Raw genomic sequence first — 23,842 nt, 5'->3', positions numbered from 1 at the left:
GAATAATTTATTTATTTTTCGAAAATTTTATCTTTCAATGTCATCATTTCATGTTTCCAAAACTTGCAACAACTTAAAATGAAAAATTAAAACTCTCATTTGTAAGAAAATACCATGGGGAAAATATACTGAATATTTCCATTCGTGGCATTAAATATCAATTTCCATGTTTTTGCTCAAAATGCAGACTGTCATACGAAAGGCACCATGACTTTAATCACAATTTGAGAACATGCTTATTAAAAAAAAAACAGTCAAAAATTATTAAAACTACATAAAAGAGCTAAACAATTTATTAAACAACATTTAGCACCTCAACTGCTTGCATACTTTACATTTTAAATACACACATTTTCATGCATCCTATCACAAATTTTACATTAAATGAAGGCAGTGGAAGTACAGAACAATATTTTCAAATACATGTATTTAACATTTTAAAATTATATTCTAGCCAAAACACCACATACAAAATAATTTAAAATGATTTCATGCAAATAACGAATATTTCAATAGCAATGAATTTTGCTCATGAGTCTATATAAGCAGAAATAAGAGCTTATGTAAATCTACATCATTTTGGTACAGTAAGAACAATAGTCAGTGAAAAACGACTTAGTTTTAACAAATAAATGTAATAAGATGAAAAAAAATAAAAATAAAAATAAAAATATGAGGAAGTTGCCATAAGTTTTTATTAAAAAGTATAAAAATTTACTATCAATTTCCTAAATACAAATGCAATAACATTTTTTAATAACTAGGTTTCTTGTTGAGAAATGCACAAATATAAAAATGTCAGAATTGAATACAAGACAGTTCTCATTTAAGAAAAATACAATAATACATCATTAAAATTCATTCAGAATGACAAACAATTTTTTCTTGCATAATACATGAAGAAAACATATCACAAAATTACACTCATATAATACAAAAAATTTATAAAATTTTTGCTATATTTAAAGAGTCCTTCAACATATAGTTCCTTAAAGACCACAGGGCATTCAAAGCACTGCCATGGTTATCAACAGTATTGCTCAACCAATGAGTGGGCAATCGCTGGGGGTCTGGTGGAACTGTAGTTTCAGGTGTTGCTTTTAGATGAGCATCCCAGTTACTTATGAAGCGAGATTCGGCTTGAAGACCTTCTATGTATCTGTTTGAATAGAAATAAACAATAAATTTCTCAGAAGGTTTAAAAAAAGAAGAGCATTAATTACATCAGAAAAACTTTATTTATATAGCTTATATTTATTCTTTTTTTTTGGGGGGGGTCATATTTGATGTTTTACGAGTTACTAAATAGCATTATTTTTTCCTGAATGAGACCTTAATAAATATGAACATTTTTAAACATGTGATTATCTGCAATAATAATAATGATAATATTTTATAATACACAATGTATAAAAATCACTTATCTGTGAAACTGAAAACTGAATACTAAATTATTATCTATATTTTTCTTTTTTAAATATTTTAAGTACATTTGTACTTTTTTTATTTATTTTAAGTACATTTGATATTATCTTGAGATTTTCAATACTAAATACTTTTTGATAATTGTCATCTAGCTTTGACCAAGTTTGCGATCTAGTGGTTTTCTACTTTCGTAAGTAAATGAGTTGGACTATTTATTTAGTTTAGAAGAATAAATTAGATTTTTCAAAATTTCTATGCCTCATCAAGACTGCCTAAACCAATACTATAACTTCTAGCTACTATCTTTTATTTTTTTAATAACCACACTAATTACACTAAATTTTAAATTTGGCTTATTAATTATCAAAATGTACATAAACAATCAAAATAATGATAATAAAAAAACTTAATATTCATCTGTTTACTTTATTAAACATTTCTCTGAATGTAAATTTATCAAGTTGCTTCATTTTTTGTGCTTATACTTTCCCTTCAATTCTATAAACAGACATAATTTCTTGTTCAGTTACAAATTCCACCGTTCAAGTCCTGTAGTTGCTGTGTCGAGAATTCCGACTAACTTGTCAATCAAATTTTTTTTGTTTTCAATAACCTCTCCTCACTTTCTGCACTATCGGTAATGATATTTTCTGGATCTAGAACCATACTACAGATTTTGCTGCCTTTTAATTGACTGATGATTGGAACATTGCCATCGCAATGAAAAACTTCTGTTATACCATCTTTATTTATTAACACTTCTCCACATTTCTTCATAAAATCCATTAATTGGAAAAGCAGTTACGCAGCTAAGAGGCCAAATTACTGATCACACAAATTTATGCTAAAATAATTGTTTCTTCAATAACGAGGTATTTTGTTCAGTACTGAAGTGAAATTAAGAATCGGGATTCTTCACGTTTTTCTGTGCGGGCGAAATCAAATGCGCATGCCTAAAGCATTAAAAAATAATTCCTAAGAAAATTTTGTTGATGGCTTTAAGGTCCGGATTTTAGATCATTCTGGATATTGGGCGTCCGGATCTCGGACTTTGTACAGTACATGTATGTGGGCAAGCTAATTTCTTTCTCACAATGATTAAATTTTTCTTTCAACACATAAATAAAAATATATGTACTTGCATGTAAATAGTTATAAACTTCCTTATTTCATACTACATCCTGACACTGATAAAGCCTATAGCATTGGAGGAAAATAATTAAAAATTATCTTCATCACACATTAGCCCCTAATTAGTAACAAATTATTTTCAAACAAAGCAACTGTTATTAGTGCAAAAATTCATGACTCAGATTATTTATTTTTTGACAAGTACAAACAAAAGTTAAACAAACCTACATCCTCAAATCTTTGAAAAAGATTTATATCACACTGTAAATTAATTAGCTCCGTTTATAGATTTTCTGATGTCTCATTCACATTTGCTTCTAATGGCAGTCAAAATAATGTAAACTCGGACATCAAATTACCAAAATCTTTGCAACAAATAGATTCGCCAGCTGCATAAAACAGCTTTGGAGTCACTAGTTTGAGACAACTGGGTTGAGTAACTTAAATTCTTTGAGAAGGAAGTTTAATTACTAAACAGCTCTAATTTTATTTACATATTACCAATACCATTTTAAACCAAACATGCAAGTTTAAAAAACAAGGCAATATTATTTTAAATTAACATTCCCTCTTTCATTTTCAAATCAAATGAAATCTGAAAATGTACTGCAGTTCAGATATATGTGAAAAGGGTAATCAGTAAAATGACAAAAACATATACAGTATCTACCAATCATTAAAATCACTTTTGTTTCAAACATATTTGAGTTTATTATGCAGAGTTAAATAAATGGCGATTTTAATATTGCAAATTACAGTAACAATTTTGAGCTTATTTAGTAAAATACTAATTTAACAATTATTCTAACACCTATTAATATTAATTAAAAATTACCACTAAAATTAAACTATTTCTGAAATGTAGAAACTTATTTTTCTTAATAGAAAAATTTTATTATTACCCAATAAAATTTTAAACTTTTAAGATCTGCTCTATTTGTATTTGTTTCGTACTTTTCCTCAACAGTCTTTCAGTTGTATTTCCAAGTTCCTAAAACTTGGTTGGTAGCTTTTCTGACCTCCACTTTTCAATTAAAAATTTCTTCTTGAGAGTTTGCAGTGCTTTTCAGCTGAGGCTAGCATCTAATCAGTTTCACTATCAATTTCAGTGGCTTTTTTAACACTTTCTATAATATAACAGTCAGTATCTTCACATGTTGTCTCAATATTATTATCCATTTCAAAAATGAATTTTCATAATTTCCCTCACTGATGTCCAAAATATTAAAATTAGCTTGCCTTTTCTCTGTGGCTTCCAAATAAAAACCACATTTTCAAAAGCAATTTCTAACTTGTTTTGGGAAACTGCTGTGTTGACTATGATATGCACAGTCTCTCTAGCAAAGATAATGACTTAGGTTAGCTCCTTTGAAGTGCTTGCATTTTTCACAAGATTCAATTTTCTTTATCTCTTTGTGAATGACACATTTTATGTAATGGCATTTGAAAGCTTTCATAATACCTTAGTTTAAAGAGTGAAAGACAGAAGCTGTACTTGCAAGAAGAAACATTAATTTAATGTTTTTCAGCTCTCTGTTCATTTTAAAAGTATTTCCTAATTGTATATCAGTAAAAATACTGCTTGCCATCCATGAGTTCTTGCAATTGTGGCAGTTAATTCTTGACTCCTTTTAAACATCGAGGATTATATTTTTCCAGTAACCAGTGGTGTCTTCTTAATTGTTGCATTTATATTGCATGTTAATAACACATAATTTGTTCTTTTAAGTTTTTAAAACCAGTTGCTTTTAAATATTAATATGGGTTTCAGTAATACTTCGTAAAACAAACCAGTTTAATCAGTGTTATAAATTTCATGTGGCTTGTATTCTTTTAAAAGGCCAACAAAGTCCTCTTTCATCAAATCCTCATTTATATAGTTCTCAGCCAAATGATGATATGCTCCTTGTTTCTTACCATGTTATTTCCAATAAACTAATGTTTTCCCTCTCTTTCCACCTTGTGAGACATTCATCAGTTGGCACAAAATTTTCTCCCAGCATTAGTGAATTCTACAGCTCTTGCTGTGCTCTAGAAATTGAAACAATGGTTATTCTCACAACTTAATAAAACCATTCTAAAAGAGCAGTTTCAATGCATCTTGATTTTTAATTCCTTTTGTGCCACCTCGAGACGTTTGCATTTTTTACTGATTTTTCTATCAATTTTATAGGTTTAAGTAAATTGTGTAATGCGTTTTGGCAAATTCCCCATTTTAAATGCTGCTTCTCTTTGGTTGCATTTACCAAACGTATCATAACCTTTCAGCAATTTATCTTTTCATTTAGGCATTTTCGGCATGTTACAAGCCATATACACAGCAGATGAAATATGTTTCTTCCAGCGATTTGCCAAATCCAAAATTACTGTTTCTAGCAAGCACGAAGATTGCACTTTGTCTGTCAAGTCAACCTGTCACTATATGGTTTTTATAGGCATAATCATTGCTTTCTTTTTTTGTTCAGCCTACAATAACCCCTCCCCTTTTCCAATCAGAGACTGATAATGTACGACAAAGGACGGAAGCAATTCATGAGGTTTACTGAGAACATCCTGCAAACTTAATTTGCATATGCACTTCCATCCCCTATCCACTGATGTTCGAGAAAGGGATCCAGTGTTCACTTAAGCCCCATTTTTTCTTTAATTCTTGAAAACACTCATTTATGATCAAAGAACTTGTTTTCAATGCCTCTCGAGGACTGCTTTTGTCAATCATATAATAAAAGTACTCTGTCGCATTTAACTGGACTCTGGGCTAAGAGATTTACAAACAGTGTCTGACAGGGATTTGGTAAGGGTACCCAACACCCTTAGATCTTAGTTCTAACTACACAGGCCGAAATTTCTGCTAGAGTCATTTTATTGAAGCCTCACATAACTGGGAGATTAATAAATGAACTACAAACATCTTTTATTAGCCACAAATAGTTTATTCTGAATATGAAGAATCAGTCTTTTGCCAATTTGAGTTTTATAAGTGGCAGAAATGAATTTAATAAATGGCAGTTTTTATTGATTGCTATATATTTTTGGTTCCTTGAAATTTGAACATAATAAGCAGCTGAGTTTAATAAAAGGCAAGTACTGTATTTAGAAATTGGGATGGGAGACTTTTTACCTGCATAATTTATCATTATGAAAATTACATGATTACTCAAAACAAATTTTTTCAATTTTACTTACTTTATGTACACATTGGAATGTAAAAGACGCTGTGTTCTTGGAGGAGCTGAGACGAATATTGGTTCTAAAGGCTTGGAGAGATGTGTTGTTGTTCCATGACCTTAAAAATGAAAAGCTACTACATATTCATGCACATAACAAAATATACAAACACAGGAAGAGAAAAAAGCACTCCTATGGTTATTGCAGAAACAGTTTCAAGTTCAAAATTTATTTAAATTTTTCATGTAGCATTAAATTAACAGTCCAGCTAAATTAACAGCAGTTGTAATACTTTCAGTTCTATTTAATTTTAGCTTCAATAATACATTTTTTAGGTATGCCAGGAGAAAATATTTTATGTAGATAATGTAGATATCTTTACGTAGATAAGCTTCAAAAGAAGAAATATTTAATCTGTAAGAGCTAAAGTGTTTTAGTAAACCATTAATTTTGTTACTTGAATCATTTATTTCACATTGGACTAGCTGATTCGCCGTTGTGTGTTTTATGTAATAGTGGACAGCCAATGACAGCGGAACATTTGGACGAGCGTGAAGCACTGACAAATTTTTCTTGTAGATTTCAGCACTATTGGCAAGCAAGGAGTTTATTGGCCTAATGGCCAATATAACTGGCATTTGACAAAAAAAATAAATAATTTCTAGATCAATAATAAAAAAAGCTATATATACATAAGGTTTTAACAAAATTTTCCCACCACTGAAAATATTGTCTGTGAAAACAGTTCACATTGCAGCTTCCTTGAGGGCTTGCTAAAGAGTTAGACATTAGTGCCATGTCCATTAGTCACACTATGCATCTCATAAACTTGACATACAAGTTTAACCATTGGGTGCAGCATGAACTGACTCAAGCAGATAAGGACCGACATGTTAGGGCCTGCACCAATCTACTCGAATATCAACCCCAAAATAAAATTCTCGACCGGATCGTCACTTGTGATGAAAAGTAAATTTATTTCAACAACAAAAGCTGAAAAGGGGGTTGATCTGCACCCAGGCAGCCTGTCAGTCACAAAGAGAAGTGTGACTAACAAAAAGATCATGCTTTGTTTTGTATCTGATGGAATTACATGGTATTATCCACAAAGTGTATCTGGAAAAAAGGTAAAATTCTTGACAGTAAGGTGTACAGCGGGATGCCTGTCTGTGTTGACACTGCTATCAAGGAAAAACGTCAAACTGAGTTGCAGTGCAAAAAGGCAATGTTCCATCAAGATAATGCAAGACAACATTCACCAGATAGACTCTATACAGACTTGAATGGGATCTTTTGCCACACCCACAATATAGATCTGACATCACTCCTTTGGACATCTACATTTTTTGACACCTGCAGCTACATCTTGCTGCTGCTATTATCCTTCATTCAGCACAGGATGTCCAAACTGAGGTCGACCTGTTTTTGGACTTGCAGCCACCAAATTTCTAGGCTGAAGGCTTTGAAAAACTACCAAAACATTGGCAGAAAATCATAGATTTGGGTAGTGATTACTATCCGTACTAAAGGTACGGCTTTCATGTTTTGTCCCCCCCCCAAATTTATGAAGCACTTTTTTAGCAGAAAACTTTCGTTACAACCAGATATTTACGTATAAATAATATATATATATATACTCTGAAGAAACAATTAAATGTAAAATGAAAACAAATTTGTTAAACATGCATATTATATATATCATAGCAGTCAGAAAAACCGTGAAAAGAGGCTCTTGTACCAAAACAGAGTTTTTGCACTGCATATAGCATCACTTCAAACGAACTCCAAATTGACTTACATATTCTAAATTTTATGTTCTTTGGCTAATTTCATTTTATAATTTTCTTACACGTTTATACTGGGACAGTCCTGAACAGAAAGCTTTAATTTATAAAAGTATTTTAAAAATGCTGAAAATAAAATTAATAATTTACATACATACATACTCTTATGTGGATAAACTTAGCAAATGTACTATATATTGATGTAAAGCAAAATTTACTGATTAAACATTGGTTGAATCATCATACAATGTTTTACAGATATGTACAGTAGATTTAAACAAATAAGATTTTATAAAATTTAATGAAAAAATATACTGAAGATCACAGGAGTGGGAAAGTAAAATTTGAACAATTTCAGTTTAGTTTATTGGTAAAAAATCTTTTTCATTAGTAAAAGTTTAAAATTAAGTATCAGGAGATTCAGTGATTTAACACGAGATGCAATAAAAAACTGTACGATTTGCCAACTATTATATATAATAATCAAGAGATAAAAATTACATTAAAACAGATCATGAAAAACCAACAACTTTCCTACAGGAGATACTCAAATCAATCAAAAACAATTCAATAAAATTAATAAAACATAATAAAACTGATATAAAATATGTAAAACTTTTGAAAATTCCTTGGTCCTTTTCAGACCAGAAGCTGCCAAAGAATTTTCAACACAGCCACATTTCTAAACTATGTTTAGATGATTAAAAATTAAAAGAAAGTGCCAATTAAGAATATTTAATTAAAATAATGCTTTAATGGTGCAACATGGGCAGCATACTGCACAAATTTAATAAATACATCATCTTAATTTGAAATTTTCCCAACTTTTGTTTATATATAATACAGAAGCATATACATATGTGCATGTCCAAAAGATTATACAAATATCATATATACAATGAAAAACTGTTAATTAAATTTTTAACACACATTCAATTTTAGACCGTCTTTTCAAAAAAATTTCCACCAAAATGTAAAAAACAAAATGAAAAGCAAACCTTTTCCTTCATTATTAAAATTATTGTTAATTCATTATTAACCACATAATGAATAATGATGCATGACTGATAATTTATGGTCTTTCCCATGTATAATACACATCAGTTTCTATTACAAAATCTCCTGAAGACATTTCTTTGGGGAAGACAGTCTTTGCTTTAACTGTCACAAACATAATAACAGTTACGTAATTACAGATAAATACTTAATTACTTAATCTGTAATTAATTACTTAATTACAAATAAATAATTTACAGATAAACAATCGTTACACCCTGAAAAATTAAAAATTATTTTTTCTTGAAAACAAAGATGTCAATCCCACACAAATATTAGACACTTATATTTAACTAGTACAATTTTATTACTAAATGCTGATCAATTGCTAAACTCAAAAGTTTTTCAGAAATAAAACAGTGTGCTTTTTTCTTTCTTTCTTTCTTTTTCTTTTTTTTTTTTTTTTTTAATATACAAAAAGTCTCCAGTAAGGATCTAAAACTGGCATTACTTTGCAAAAAATCAAACACAAAGTAATTAAAACTTCTAGAATGACAAGCCATTCAAAAAAAAAAAAAAATTTTCCCTAACATTGCCCCCCATACTACACAAAACCAGTTTCTATCTTCAAGTTTGAAAATTATATTAAAATCATTATTTTCATTATTAGAAAAATTTTCATTATTAGAGAATTATTAAAATTTTCTAATAATGTTATGAAAATAATTAATATTATTCTCTACAAAACAAATCAAACAACTTTATAATTTGAATTTTTATTTATTTCTCAAACAGGTCGATCACAAGCTATTATATTACTAGAGTGAACACATCCACAGCAGCACTACTCAGGCAGAGAAAGCAGCCACACCTAAAGCGTTCTAAACCTGGACTGTCCAGTAAAGGGATGAAGTGGACAAAACAGGTCCATTTGAACCTCAAAACCTCGGCTGGGCAATGAGACACACACAAACAGGTTAACAACTGATGACACAGCTGAAGCTACACTACTAACCACCTGCCACCACCTACTTTTAAATCTGTTGAGCTCATCCCAATCGGCTATGGCCCCAAAGCGGGAGAAAATGTGTCAAGAACTGCAATTTGCACAACCAACTCAGTCAAGTGCTGGGATCTGTTTGGTCAATTGGTCAGTACTGCCATAGAAGCAGGGCTGTGAAGTCGGTAGAGAAAATGACTGACTACTGGAATTTTAAAATTAAAGACTGACCCTCTCATATGTATGTAAACATATACACATGTGTTACAACTTATTTTTTTAATATAGTCAAAAGTCGTTAATCCGGACTTGTCGGGACTTCGGCGATTCCGGATTATCGATTTTTCCGGATTACAGATCCTCAGTTTAAATCTCGTAAGATGGCATGCAGAAATTCTAAAATTAATAATATGAAACCGTATTTTATGAAATAAAGAACAATTATGATCTAAAGGGTATCAAAATTTACCAAAAAAAAAAAAAAAAAAAAAAAAAAAAAAAAAAAAGCTTAATATTTATTTGTTTACTTTATTAAACACTTCTTTCAATGCAAGTTGTTTAAATTGCTTCGTTTTATGTGATAATACTTTCTCTTTAATTCTATAAACAGACATAATTTCTTGTTCAGTTACAAAGTTTCGCTGTTCAAGTCCCGTTAATTGCTGTGCCGAGAATACCGACTAACTTGTCAATCGAAATTTTTTCGTTTTCACTAACCTCTCTGTCACATTCTTCATGTCTTTATCCATTTTTTGCAGCAATTCCACTTTTGTTGGACATCGAAACATACTTTCGTTTTGTAGATCCTTTGGAAGTTCCAGCATCGGAAATTCTATTTGACATAATCGAAAGTTCAAGTTTACTTTTATAAAATTGCTCTTACAGTCTGCAAAAAATAATAAGCGGGATCCAATTCGAAGATTAAGGAACAACGCAATCATTAACATTAACTGAAATAGATAATTAGATAATTTTAGCTTACACCGTCCGTTATACATTAAACGCACAGGCAAAAACGTATTCTGCACTTGCGCACACGCATATGCGCTGTAGTCAAAGTCTTACGCGCACACGCAAAACGACTGTGCACATGTGCCAATGCGGCACATGCGCAGAAAGTTTTTAGCTTTGAGGTCCGGATTATGGGTGTCCGAATTAACGACTTTTGACTGTATAAAAAGAAGTAATAGATGGTAAAGAAAAAAAAAAAAAAAAAAACCTAATGACATAGCAAACTATTTATATTAATTTACATTTATTATGAAATGGAAGAACTGGCATTAGTAATTTCTAAAAATTGGGCAAGATCTTCTTTGTTAGAGGACCGTAGATCTGAAGTGATTGTTGGGGATCCCTCGGAATTCTAGTTGCGCATATTACATTAAATGTTCTCACTATATACAGCAAGAACTTTCAGCAGACATATTACTGAGTAAAAATTTATCTTTATTGCGAGACGTCAAATATGCAAGCTACTTCTCAAACAGCCGGTCTGGTCTCTTCTCCGCTTCTACCTAGGATTGCCGTATTTTCGGCACACATGCAGGGACACAAAGCGTGTTCCTTATCACTAACACCCCAGATTAAACTTCAGAGCTAAAAAGAGTCTTTAACTTGAGTAGGAGGAAGAGCTGTTACTTTTAAGACTACTTAACTTTTCAGGATAGATTTTTATAAGTTCTAAAAGAGGTGTCTTGCGAGAGCAATCATATTTCTTTATTTCTTCAAAGGCTGTGAAGAAATATCGCTTGTATTTTTCATTTTTATATCTAAAGCTCTTTATTTTCCTTCACATTGCCTTAGTCTTTTCAATATTACCCAAATATTTCTCAAAATCTAATTCATCACTGGAAGAGGATGATAGAGACTCGTTTCAATGTCTGCAGTTTGACAATCCTGTTGAATACTCCAATTGTTCTCAGAATAATTTCAATTGGGTCAGCACTGCCATCTTAATGAAAGTTAATAGATAGCTTTTTTTGCAGTTTTAATTTGTTCATCATATAACAAAATTTGGTGTTTTGGATCTACATATATTGAACCCATCTAGCAAACAACTTTCTCTTAAATGAAGAAATGGTTCCTTCTGCAATAAGCCCTCCATTTCAGAAACAATGAACATCACATTCTTCCATTCTCGCTTGCTGTGAATTCTTCAAATTGTAGCTTTTTGTGGCTGTATACAGTGTAGAAAGAAGAGTTTCTAATTCTGCAAGATCATTCCAGTCTTTCTGTTGGTAAAACATTAGGGTTATCTACATCTTCTAAAATGTTCTTAATTCTAACAACCACTATATCATAAAATAGTGTTAGTGGGGAGTTCTTGGTGCTTACTTACATTTACCAATGAGATTTGTATATTTATTAATATGTTAATAAAATAAAAAATAATTATTTATTAACATATATGGTCCATAATAATAATGCACTTTATTAGTTTTTTTTTTTTTTTTTTTTTTTTTTTCCTGATTTACTTTTATTTCAAGTTCAAACTGCCCAACAAAAACTGGAGTCTGAGACTTTTTAGAGATTCCAACTCAGACTCATTTTACCCAAAAATCTGCCTAACCCGGATTCCTACCGCACAGCTCTGCATGGAAGCCTAACTGAATCCTCCCACCACAGAATTTTGAAGGCCCACCCTTTTACCTCTGACCAGTTTCATGTATTCATGGAGTATCTTTTCAAAGTTTTTATAATTTTTCCTTTTAGTAGTTTGCTATCAGTCTCACAGCAGTATTTAGCCTTACATGGAGTCCACCACCCAGTTAGGGCTGCACTAACAATCAACCCGACTTGTTTCAGCACTTTTAAAATGACATAAATATAGTCATAAGGCCTTTCAGAAAATCTACTTATGGCTCAGAATTTTCCTGAATTCAAACATATGGCTTTTACTGGTATGACATTTTGTCACCCTGCATCTGGAACAACAAAATTTTGGTTATATATTATTCTCCACCTGAACATGTGCACGCTGAAGCCCAATTCTAAACTCTCCAGTGAGTTGTCAATTGGCAAAGCATAATCTACTTAATTTTAAAATTTAATTTGTCTGTTATTCTTTAACAAACTAAGCAACCTAAAATAATAAATACAGTTCTTGATAACATTTTTTAAAAACTCTTTAATCTGTATTTAATTCATGAAATATCTAATTAAAAACATTAAATATTTTTATGAAATGCCATTAACTGCAATCATTACCCTTATTACATATTTTTCACCTTAACTATTTTAGATTCCTTGCCACACCAGTGGCTAGTATTAAGTAAATCGACTTTGCTTCATTTTAGGAAAAGGTTTTTGACATTTTATTTGAAGTTGGCTCATTATTAACTCAAATTTCCTGATGATAAAGGAATAAATGCTAAATTTTTTATTCACCCCTTTTTTCAATTTTTATCCTTCAACTTTTAAATTTGGACTGTCTTAGGATCCTGTCACACCTTGGAATATACTTTACTCTACCCCGATACCAGACACTATACTGCATTTTTCTTTCATTTCGAAAATTCTATACAATGTAGCCGAGTTTAAAAAACTTGTTTTTTTTTTAATTAAAGTTTTATTTGTTGTTTATTCATTTATCTACTCCCTCTTCCTTTATGATCACTAATTGCATACTCTGCATATGTAAGTATGTAACAGGATTTCATGTGTGTGTAATAAGATTTGTATGATTTAATTTAATATACTATTCATATACTATAATGAATATATTATTAATATATATAGCAGTGAAGAGATTATTCGATTTATAAAAACGTATAAAATAACTTCTGTATTCTGAAAAAAATCTGTCAAAAATGTATTTTTACACTACCTAGTAAAATAAATAAAAAAAAAAAAAAACAAAATCTGAAATGTTTCAGATTTTAAATTACGTCCAAAGGGGCGTTTTTTAACATTTTGTGTGTTACCTTTCTTTATTAAATATCATGTTACTCGCACTTAAACCATAAGATCCAGTGCAACAGCAATATCGCAAAATAGTTTTAAAACGAGCATATCTTTAGAATTTCCGATACAGAGACTCACGTGCTGGAGATAAAAATGTTTTTTCTGCACAACGTTGCCATTGCTCGCTTTGAAATCCTTGAGTTAGTTAATCAAAAATTCGTCAAAGTTTTAAAAAATAGAAAATCGATCATAAAACAAATTTCAAATTTGGTCTTCCACATGCTCATATTCGTTGAAGGATTACGTTATTCAAAATTCGATGACTCTATTACCGTTGTTTTATCACAATACGAGAAATATACATACATTTACGCAGATTTTCATTATTTAATTTCTTCAAATATAATGCAGGACTCTAACATTCGGTGACAACAGTTTGAAAAGTGAACCGACATTTATCCGTCCGACGCAAAATGCCAAAACGAAAGTAATAGTCCTTCGGGACTCAAGTCCCTTTGGACTAATAATATAAAAATGTGTTTTTAAATTAAACTGGTTTAGTTATTTTGCTACACTTTTGTTACACTATGTATAAAAAATATATCGCATTTAAATGGTTAGACACAAACTGAAAATTTTCCTTTGAAGACTCAACTATAACCAGAAATTCAACTATATCAACTAACAGAGCATAGTGATTCCAAATTAAATTCAGAATTAACATTATATTTTCATTGTTAAAATACTAATAAAAAATTAGAACAGTAAAAAAATATACTTATTTCACTTACCTTGACGTGATGTGATAGGTGATGAGTATGGATAATTTACTCCTGTTAAGAATGGGGAAGATGGGGGGCCACCATTGTAAGATGTATTTTTAAAAGTAGTAGGAATGTCTGCAAAAAGCATGCAAAAAAACAAAACTAAAAGAACATGCTGCAAAACAAACATATTAATAACACAGAAGCAATAAAGTGCCAGTAGTTAAAGAGAAGATTAAAAAAGCTTAGAACTACGACAAGCCATACTCTTCTAGCATCTATTACATAAAATTAAGTGTACTTTGCATGCATCATATTCTAAGAGCAACTGAAAAGCAAATTATTGTCAATTAATTTAGAAAATACTTTGCATTTTTAATAAAATAACTATACCTACACAGAAAACCTCAGTGTCATTATACTCATTACATTTCATGTTAATGTAAATCTCTTTTTTTTTTTTCATTCACTAACAAGACAATGTTCAAGAACATTTCATTTTATATAATTTTATCCATTACCATGCACAAAAGTTACTCAAATAAAACTAATACATATAAAAGATTTCCAAATATTTTTGTCTGAATTATTTGTATTTTACTTTACTCATTTTGCCGAAATGTGTAAAAATACATGAATCCAACTTCAAGATGGGAAAAAATAATTTTAAATTAAAAAAAAAAAAAAAAAAAAAAAACCCTTTCATGACAAGATGTTTTTCCAAAATTATGATTTACTAACTCTCAACCAAAATGATAACAAACATATCTTAAAAAGCACTGAAATTTAATAGTTTTGAAGTTTAGATGATTTAAAATATACATTGTTGTGCAAAAACTAAGGACAAGAGTGTTTTTCATATGACATCGTGCAAAAGCTTTCCAAATCAACACAAATATTACGATAAGATCCTTAAGATGTAAGAACAGGGCAAACTTCTCCAAAAAGGACATCAAAAGGATGAAGAGGAATTTTATTGAAAAAGTAGCATGGAGCACAATGTGACAGAAGGCCGAAACATCCATGTGACAGAGACCCAGCAAGAAACACTCAGCCTTTAGTAGGGAATATGATCTCCCCTGATTGCTGCACAGATTTCACATCGTTTGTTCATGCTAAGTATGAGGTTGTCAATGAAATGTTGAGGCATTGTAACACATTCCTCTTGTAGCACCAATCGCAGCTCCGGAATCGTTACTGGCGATAAGTTACGTGTTACCACGTGTCTCCCTAGAAAGTCCCATACATGCTTTATGGGATTTATATCTGGAGACCTTGCCGGCCAGCCTCTGCATTCAGTATCCTCTCTTGCCAATAGCTCTTCGACAGCAATTGTGCAATGAGGTGGATCACTGCTGTTCATGAAGAGAAGTTAGGAACTTGTAGCACTTCTGAAAAGACACATTTAAGGAAGAAGCAACTTGTTAGAATAGCAGATCCCAGTGACTAAACATTCTTGGAAGATGTAAAGGTCAGTACAGTTACCAAGCATGATGTCTCCCCCAGTGTGAACTCCGCTCATCAAAAGGACCTTCAAACAAGTCCCTTTTAATGATGTTGGAGGTGATATTGCATGTCCCCCCCTCTCTCCAGATGTTTATGCATCTAGAATAACTACTTAGACTAAGTCTGCTCTCATCTGTCAAGAGTACTCGATCCCATTGATTATCTGTCCAATTCTGGTGTTCCCTGCACTACAGAAAATGTCGTCTCCAATGAGCAGGCATTAATGATATACAGGGTACAGTTGTCATGCAAACAGACCACTACCGTGCAGCCTCCAGGCCACACTAAAACATGATATCAGTTGTCCAATCACCTGTTCCATGTCTTGAGATTTCTTCCACCATCTGCCACCTATTATTTCTTGTCTGCAAGGCAATATACTAGTCATCTGCTGCTGTAATTGCTCATGGATGACCGCTGACCACTGCTGAGCCATTGGATAGCTGTTCCTGTAGTTTGAAATGCTCTGCAAAGTCGTGAAACGATGCTATGAGTAATTCCAGACTCCGCAGCCACATTTGTCAATTTTCAACCTTCCTCAGTTTGTCCAATGATTCAACCTCAGATAAAATCATCCAGATATCATCTAAGAGATTTATTATTCAACATTTCACACTGAGGCAGCAACTCGGTGTCGTTTAAACTGATATACGCCACGCAGCAGCTTCCCAGAAATGTTGAGTTGACACAACCAACGATCTTTATACCCCTTTGACATTCCCCCATTATGTCTAGCTGCATGTGCTACCGTACCTGATACTAGTCAATCTCCTGATTGATCTTTCAGTCATCTCTGCCCTCTTCGTTTTGCTAATAAACTAATTTTTTAACATTGTCCTTACTTTATGCATTATTTGTTACAAAACAATGAATCAATATAAGCATTTTATGTACAATAAATAAAAACTGATGTTGGAATGCACTCATAACTATGTGGCATCTTTAATGATTATAGTATGCTGAAACATTTTTCAAGTATAAATATGATTTTAAAAAATGGAATTTTAATTAATTTATTTTGATTAAACTAAGCTCTCGAATGTTTAATAAAAGGTGTAATTATTAAAAAGTAATGATTTTAAATTACTCACACATACAGACACAGTACAATAACTGCATATAAGAACACCATACTCAATATATTCCCTGACGGAATCTCTTGATATCTAACGGTCGGATTTCATATTTTAAGATTGAAACTTTATTTCAGTTTATATACGTGCAAATAATCATTCTATTTTCTGGAATAAAAATTGTCAACAGTCAGTTTAAAATTTAAATTTTTAAAAAATTTCAAGCTACAATGAGTATTTTCCAATTATAAATCCTGAAAAAACTTTGAATCTTTTTTTATCTACTTGAAATTTTTCATGTGATAACAAAGAGTTAAAAATATAAAAAAATATTCAGATAACTTGCTGTAATAGAAATTAATGTCTCTCTTCCTTAATTATTCTATGCATCTGTTTTTAAATACAATTTGATTTTCATGCATACAGTCTAACAATCTAAATGATAATTAAATTCAATAAAAATTAGTCTGCTCTGCTAGATTAACATTATAAATTTAATGTCAAATTTTAATCTTCAACAAAGTGAAATTAACTGAATACAGTTTTGTAATAATCTAAAACAATAATTTAAAGAGAGATCTCTTAAATTAAAAACCCTAAATGTAAAATATATGCAGTATATTAAAAGCAAGCACACATTCAAGATAAATTTCACAAAATATACTGAACTGCGTAAGTATTGCAAGCTGAACAGCCAAAGATATTCATGTGTTTAAAGCTGCTAATAACCGCAATATATATTCATGCAAGCAGAACAGTCTGAAATTCAAATGTTAATTGAAAAAGAAAAAGAGAGCACAGCCATCATGATCTACAATTTAGCATACACAAAAAAATTCACTTAAGCACACACATTAAAATGAAATAAAAAAATGCACACATAAAATGTTCAAAGCCAAAGAATTATATAATATTAAAATAACTTTAGCAAGATATTAGGAGCCCTGAGTATGCATTCTTTTACATGTAATGGTAAAGCTGAATAGCATTAACTAAATTAAAAATTTGTGTACAATATTTAAGAAGAAAAGACAGGAGTTACTAAAATTGGATTACTTTGCAGTGCAAGATTTATGACTTTCATTAATATATTTTTTACCAATTAAATTTATGCACTTTTTCAGTATTACTGGAGACTTTTTTAGGCACAGATTTCGATCTTCAGTAACATGCAATATTAATTTGAAAACATTAACATTAATATGCTACGTTTATTATCAACTGGCAATAACTACGAATTTATGCAATTTTTCAGTATTACTAAAAACATTTTCAGATACAGATTTTAATCTTCAATAACATGCAATATCAATTTGAAAACATCAACATTAATATGCAAAGTATATAAACTTTTATTTGGATAAGATTTTTAAAAAACTTAAACATAAAGAAGCATGTCAATTTAGTCTGCCAATTTTGCAATTTTTTTTTCATGAATCTAATTGACATCAAAAGTCATTTCAGTTTGATAGAAAACTTAAAACTACTGAAAATGACAGTTAAAAAGCTAATTTGATATATAGCTATTAATTTATAGATGCTGTGTTCTAAAAGTCAAGTTTTGATATCATCTTTCTGAATGTCAAATCACAAGTTGCATAATAAATATGAAAATATGCAAAACAATTTAAACTTACTAGAACTACTAGATGCACCTATTAGATTATTTGCAGCATTTCTTTTTGAAGGTGTATAATTTCTGAAAGAAAAATAATATATAATTTAATATAAAAATTCAATAAATATATGTATATTAAAATTTACTGTATTATTTTAAAGTGCCAAAATAAATACAGCTTTCATTAATCATTCAATATCAATAACGGCCAAATGCAGGTTTGCATGCGAGATTCGTGAGGTTTCCTCTTGCAGTTCATTGCCAGGTTTTAGTTATTAACACCAAAATTTATTATTTTGTCCACTGATTTCAAATGCATATTTGTTTTCATACTCTTAGAATTATTTGCAGGACTTATTGAAAATATCAGACACATCACTAAAATAACTTAATGAAGTAAATACAGGATAAGTAAAAAAGGATCAACCTGTAAAGTTATAAGGTTCTATCGAGGCAGGAATGTGAAAAATGTACAGCGCCCTCACAGGGATCCAAACTTCGGACGTCCCAAATACATGTCAAGTGTGTTTCCAGTTACACCACAAACGCATGTGGAAAGGAGGGAGAAAATATCTTATAAACCTATTACAAATGGTTATAGCAAAGTAACTGACATGCCTATCAGACTAAAATTTGTCTTGTACATATATTAAACTTTAAAACTTTAAGACAGCCCATAGAAGGCATTAGAATATGCTGGATGGGCATAAAATCGAAAGCACTTTTTTCAGAAGGATGAGTTAGCAAAAATCATTTTGCATTCCACAGTATGCAAAAACAACAAGCATTCCTTAATTATAGTTTAATGTAACCTTCACTGAAGATACAACTATTGAAGATACAGCTATAAGATTGAAAATCTTATTTGAAACTCTTGACAAGTTTATAAGAGTATATTACTTTGATTGGGAAAAGTGTAGTGGTGTGTGTACAGACGGCGCTCGATCAATCTCTGGCAGAGATTGCAAGCCCTTATTCGCAGTAAAGTACTGCCTGCTATGTAGATCTACTGCATCATCCATAAGGAAGTACTTGCATCAAAGTCGATGAGTTGTGAACTGAATTTGTATTGGAACATATCTTAAGCGTAGTAAACTACATAAAAACTAGGTCGCTGAAAGCCAAACTATTCAAAAAAACTTTGCCTGGACATGGAAGCTGCACAGCACTGCTACATTACTGCAGTTCACAATTGCTTTCACGTGGAAATGTCTTACCATGTGTATTCGAGCTACAATCAAGAAATTCACAATTTTCTGCAAGAGGAAGTACATACAAACTCCAGGTACTTTGCCGAACCAGACGTTTTACTAAACTGGCATATTTGTGCGATATATTTGAGAAACTTAATGCCTTAAATCTGTCCCTACAAGGCAATAATATACACATCTTGAAAATGGTGGTCAAGATTGTTTCCCCATATTAAATAAATACACACCCTCTAATGAGCTTACTATCTCTCAAAAATTACTGTCTCTTTTCTTGGAACACCTTTCAAAGCTCACTAAATGGTTTGCAAAACACTTTGTGGAAGAAAATATTGAGAAATATTCGTGAACCCAAAACACTTTCCATGATTCAAGCTCAGTCTCATCGAACTCTCTTGCAACAACAGTCTTAAAACAAAATTTGCTTGTTCTGATTTGGTGGAGTTTTAGATAATCATCAAAAATGAATATCCAACTCTAAGTTTAAAAACTTTCAGGATTTTCATTCTTTTTGAAACATCATATTTATGCAAAAACGCATTTTGTTCAAAGATCAACATAGAGCAAGAAATGAGAGTGGTAGAGTCAAGTCTTATCCCTCGCTTTGAAACCTTTTGTGCAGATCAACAAGCTCACATGTCCCATTGAATTTTTCCTATTTTCTTTAATAATAATAATATAAATTCTTGGGTATCAGTTCAATATATTCCTGAGCCTCAGATTGTGGCTGTTTTCATTTCTGTGCCTGGTCACTAGTATCAATATACAGTCGTATTTAATGAAGTGTTGTGATTTGCTATGACACTATGTAGTAAGCGGGTTGTAAAGCACAAACCGTGTTCAACATTTTGTTGACCACAACTAAGGCGTCATGACAAAATACTAAACCTGTAAATCTGCTGCCAAAAGAAAAAGGTTGGAAACCCATGGTCTAGATCACAATTCTCAACCGGTGGTAGACAAGAGAAAAATAGGTGGTACGCAAAGAAAAAAGTATTTTTAACTATTAAATACAAAAATCTCATGAAGGAAAACAAAAAATTCTGGGAAATTTTCTGTGATCGAACTCTAACTGAATTTTTCAAAAATAACACATTTTTAAATTTTTGCCTGAACCGTAAAAAAGAATTTAAAGGCATTTCTAAATAAGGCTATCAAATTTTTATTTTCTTTTTGCACAACCTATTTGTATGAACAAGGATTTTCTTCCAAGTTATATTTGAAAAATAAATGCCAAATAAAATTAAAAGTGAACCAGAATTTACGGTTAAAACTAAGTGAAATAAGACCAAACATACAGATATTGATCTCTCTTAAGCAGTTCCAAATTTCATACTAAATTTTAGAATTAAAGTAATGAATGTAACTTAAATTTTCCTAATTTAAATGACAATCAATATTTAATCTAATATTTATGTGTGCATATTTAATTCAAATATCCAATAGGTTGTGCAAATGGCAAAATATATTTTTTAAATATTTCTATTGAGAAATTGAAAAATAATCATTGTAAAATATAGTGGTGGTACTAAAGTTTTCCAGTTTTTGTTTAGATGGTACATGTTAGTCAAAAGGTGAGAACCGCTGGTCTAGATAGTTCGAATAAACTATAAAGAGCTATTTACAACCTTTACTCCATAGTTTTATCATCAGTGAAAATACATTTGGTTTGATTTATTTGATTATGGCAAATCACTTGAGAGCTACTTGTCAAAGAAAAGAGATGCCTTCGTGGAGGACTTTCTAAGAAAACTGGCTCATTTACACATTACATATCGGGAAAACTACAAAAACGTGCATTCAGCCAACGTGTTTGGGGGACTTCAGACCAAACTTCCAGTGTTCGGTTGTACGGGGGCAGCAAAAATATATTTGAAAGATATCAACCTGGCATCTTTTAGCTTATGAATAACTATAACATTAAAAAATTCTCAACCTGTTTCATAAGATTATAGAGCCGTGCTGTTGAACATTATTGCAGTTTTAAAATAAACTTTTGAAAAAGATTTAATTTTTTAACATTGTTAATAAATACACAATATTTATTTTTAAAATGGCATAATCAATAATTACCTATTCCTGTTTTCAGGTAGAACATTTTTGACTGAAGTCTTTAAGTGAACTTCTTTAACGTGGCGAATTAATCTTGCAACATTTGGAAACGGTCTAAAAATTTAAAAAAAGTAATTACACTGAAAAAAATTACATTATTCTACAAACACATTAAAAACAGCTGCGTAAAAACATTAATAACAACAAAAGCATTAATAGTTTATAATGAAATATTTAGAACTTCTCACTTACGGTATATTCTTTTTTATCCTTTGACAGTTGTACCATAAGCACTGAATTTCTCCTTCTATATTTAAAAAAAAAAAAAAAAAAAAAAAAAAAAACAATTTTTAACAGCTATATGCTCTTTTATATCAAAACTTAAATTTGCAGTGCTATGTGATTATTAACAAAAAATCATTTACGTGAAATACTGCAAAAAAGTATCAGCATATTATTAGAAAAATTTGAAAACATTTTAATAAAACTTACAAATGATAATCACACATTCTGGGAAACATTACTGCGCAACATTCTTATTTCATGAAACAAAAGGAAATATGGATAACACATATACCTTTATTTCTGAAAGTTTGCTGTATGTGGCCACCAGGTTCCACAGCTAAATGCTCAATGAGATCCGTCTGATCTTCAAACTGATGATCACAGCCATCCCACATGCATTCATATAAAATGTTTTCATTCTTATCCGATGTGCTTCCTTGATTAGATGCCGGAGATTGTGGCATACTCTCACTCAAAAGTTGTGCTTGTGTTTCTTCGTTTTGTTTCTGAGCACGCTCTTCATAGTCTGTCTTTTTAGATACAGGAAGATTGCGCCACTGATAAAAGACAAATTAAAATTAAACAATTTAATACATAAAATAACTTCAAAATGCTAAAAGTGTTTTATATGATTGAAAAAAGTAATTTATTTACATAAATCATAGCCTTAAAATGACTTTAAAATAATTTTTTTTTTTTTTTTTTAAAGTTTCAAGAATCCATCCTGCTAGTAGTTCTATAGACTGAAGAAACGCATAAAGCAAACTGTTTTTGCATAACGATGATGTCCAGCTTTGTATGCCAATAAAATGTCCTTAAATAATTAAGGCCATGTCATAGAAACACAGCTTTCTGCTAAAGCCAGATTAAGGGAAAAGTTTTAACTATTTTCCATTAATTTGATCACACCAGAATATTTTTTTTTAATCTTAAGAATAATTTAAACAGAAAACTGATAATTATTTTTTCTTAATTTGGCCACAACAGAAAAAAACTTTTTTAATATTAAGAATTATGTAAACAGAAAACTCATCCAAAGAGAGCTCATACTTCATCCCTCTCCCTCCCAACCAAAAAATTTTTTACATGGGAAATGAAAATTAAGATCAAGATGACAAAAGACTGTACATACTTTAAAAAAAAAAAAAAAAAAAAAAAAAAAAAAATCCAGATTATAAATCTCATTTTATTTCAAAAGTTATCCAAAAAATTGCCTTATTACTTATAGAATGAAAACTAATAATAATTTTACATTTCAAATTATCAATGATAATCATTATTTTTCATGGAATATTTTTACATTTAATATAATTGCATTTATATAGTAATAAGCCTTTAATTTTGAAATTAAATATTTTAGCAAACAGCTTTATTAAAAAGAGTAGTTTGTTAATATAAAAGGAAGCAAAAATGAAAATACTAGTTACTTAACCTTCTGACCAACCCGAGCTTTGCTAAGAAAGCAAAAATTTTCCAAAACTATCATGAGAAAGAATTATTTTATTGATTTTTAATGTCAAAATGATTCTAGTACTTTATACCTGGATTTATTACTTTTAATATATTGGCTTAATTTCTCTGACATATTTCAAGATGCATGTATATTTACTTTCTTACACACATTAAAAAAAAATTCCCAAGCTGCATATCTATATGGTCTTGCTGCTCACAGCGTTAGAGAAAAATCCTCAAAATAAAATTACACATATTAGTCATTCAGAACAATATTAGATTTTGATCAACAGTGTTATAAAAAATTATGATACTATTTGATATACACTGGTGTGCAAAAATTAAGGACGAATTCGAAAAATTAGCATATCAGCTGAACGAAGAGGCAGAGCGTACAGAAAGACCAATCAGGAGATTAAGTAAGGTGATGTATGGTAGCACATGCGCAGATATGCAGGTAGACGTAATGGGGAAGTG

The 23,842-nt window shown here is 30.6% G+C and overlaps 1 protein-coding gene across 10 annotated transcripts in view; it reads right to left on the bottom strand.

Annotated features, from left to right (window-relative positions):
- Nucleotides 1-275: 275 nt before the first annotated feature.
- polybromo (protein) overlaps nucleotides 276-23,842 on the bottom strand; it is a 174,135-nt gene continuing 150,568 nt past the window's right edge. For 9 of the 10 annotated variants that reach the window (XM_085825181.1, XM_085825183.1, XM_085825186.1 and 6 more), the window contains 7 exons: nucleotides 22,206-22,470; nucleotides 21,881-21,935; nucleotides 21,650-21,742; nucleotides 18,388-18,449; nucleotides 14,199-14,306; nucleotides 5,743-5,842; nucleotides 276-1,159 (listed from right to left, as the gene is read on the bottom strand). In XM_085825181.1, coding sequence (XP_085681307.1) covers nucleotides 943-1,159; nucleotides 5,743-5,842; nucleotides 14,199-14,306; nucleotides 18,388-18,449; nucleotides 21,650-21,742; nucleotides 21,881-21,935; nucleotides 22,206-22,470 — 900 coding nt within the window. In that variant the 3' untranslated portion in view covers nucleotides 276-942. The remainder of the gene's footprint in view (nucleotides 1,160-5,742; nucleotides 5,843-14,198; nucleotides 14,307-18,387; nucleotides 18,450-21,649; nucleotides 21,743-21,880; nucleotides 21,936-22,205; nucleotides 22,471-23,842) is intronic. The other variant, XM_085825188.1, reaches the window with a different exon arrangement.

Source organism: Stegodyphus dumicola, chromosome 10, assembly GCF_044657685.1.
Source record: "Stegodyphus dumicola isolate Sdum_Otavi_A_Nest chromosome 10, ASM4465768v1".
Lineage (NCBI taxonomy): Eukaryota > Metazoa > Arthropoda > Arachnida > Araneae > Eresidae > Stegodyphus > Stegodyphus dumicola.
Note: the sequence above shows the minus strand (reverse complement) of the source record. Positions and strands in the feature narration are given on the sequence as shown.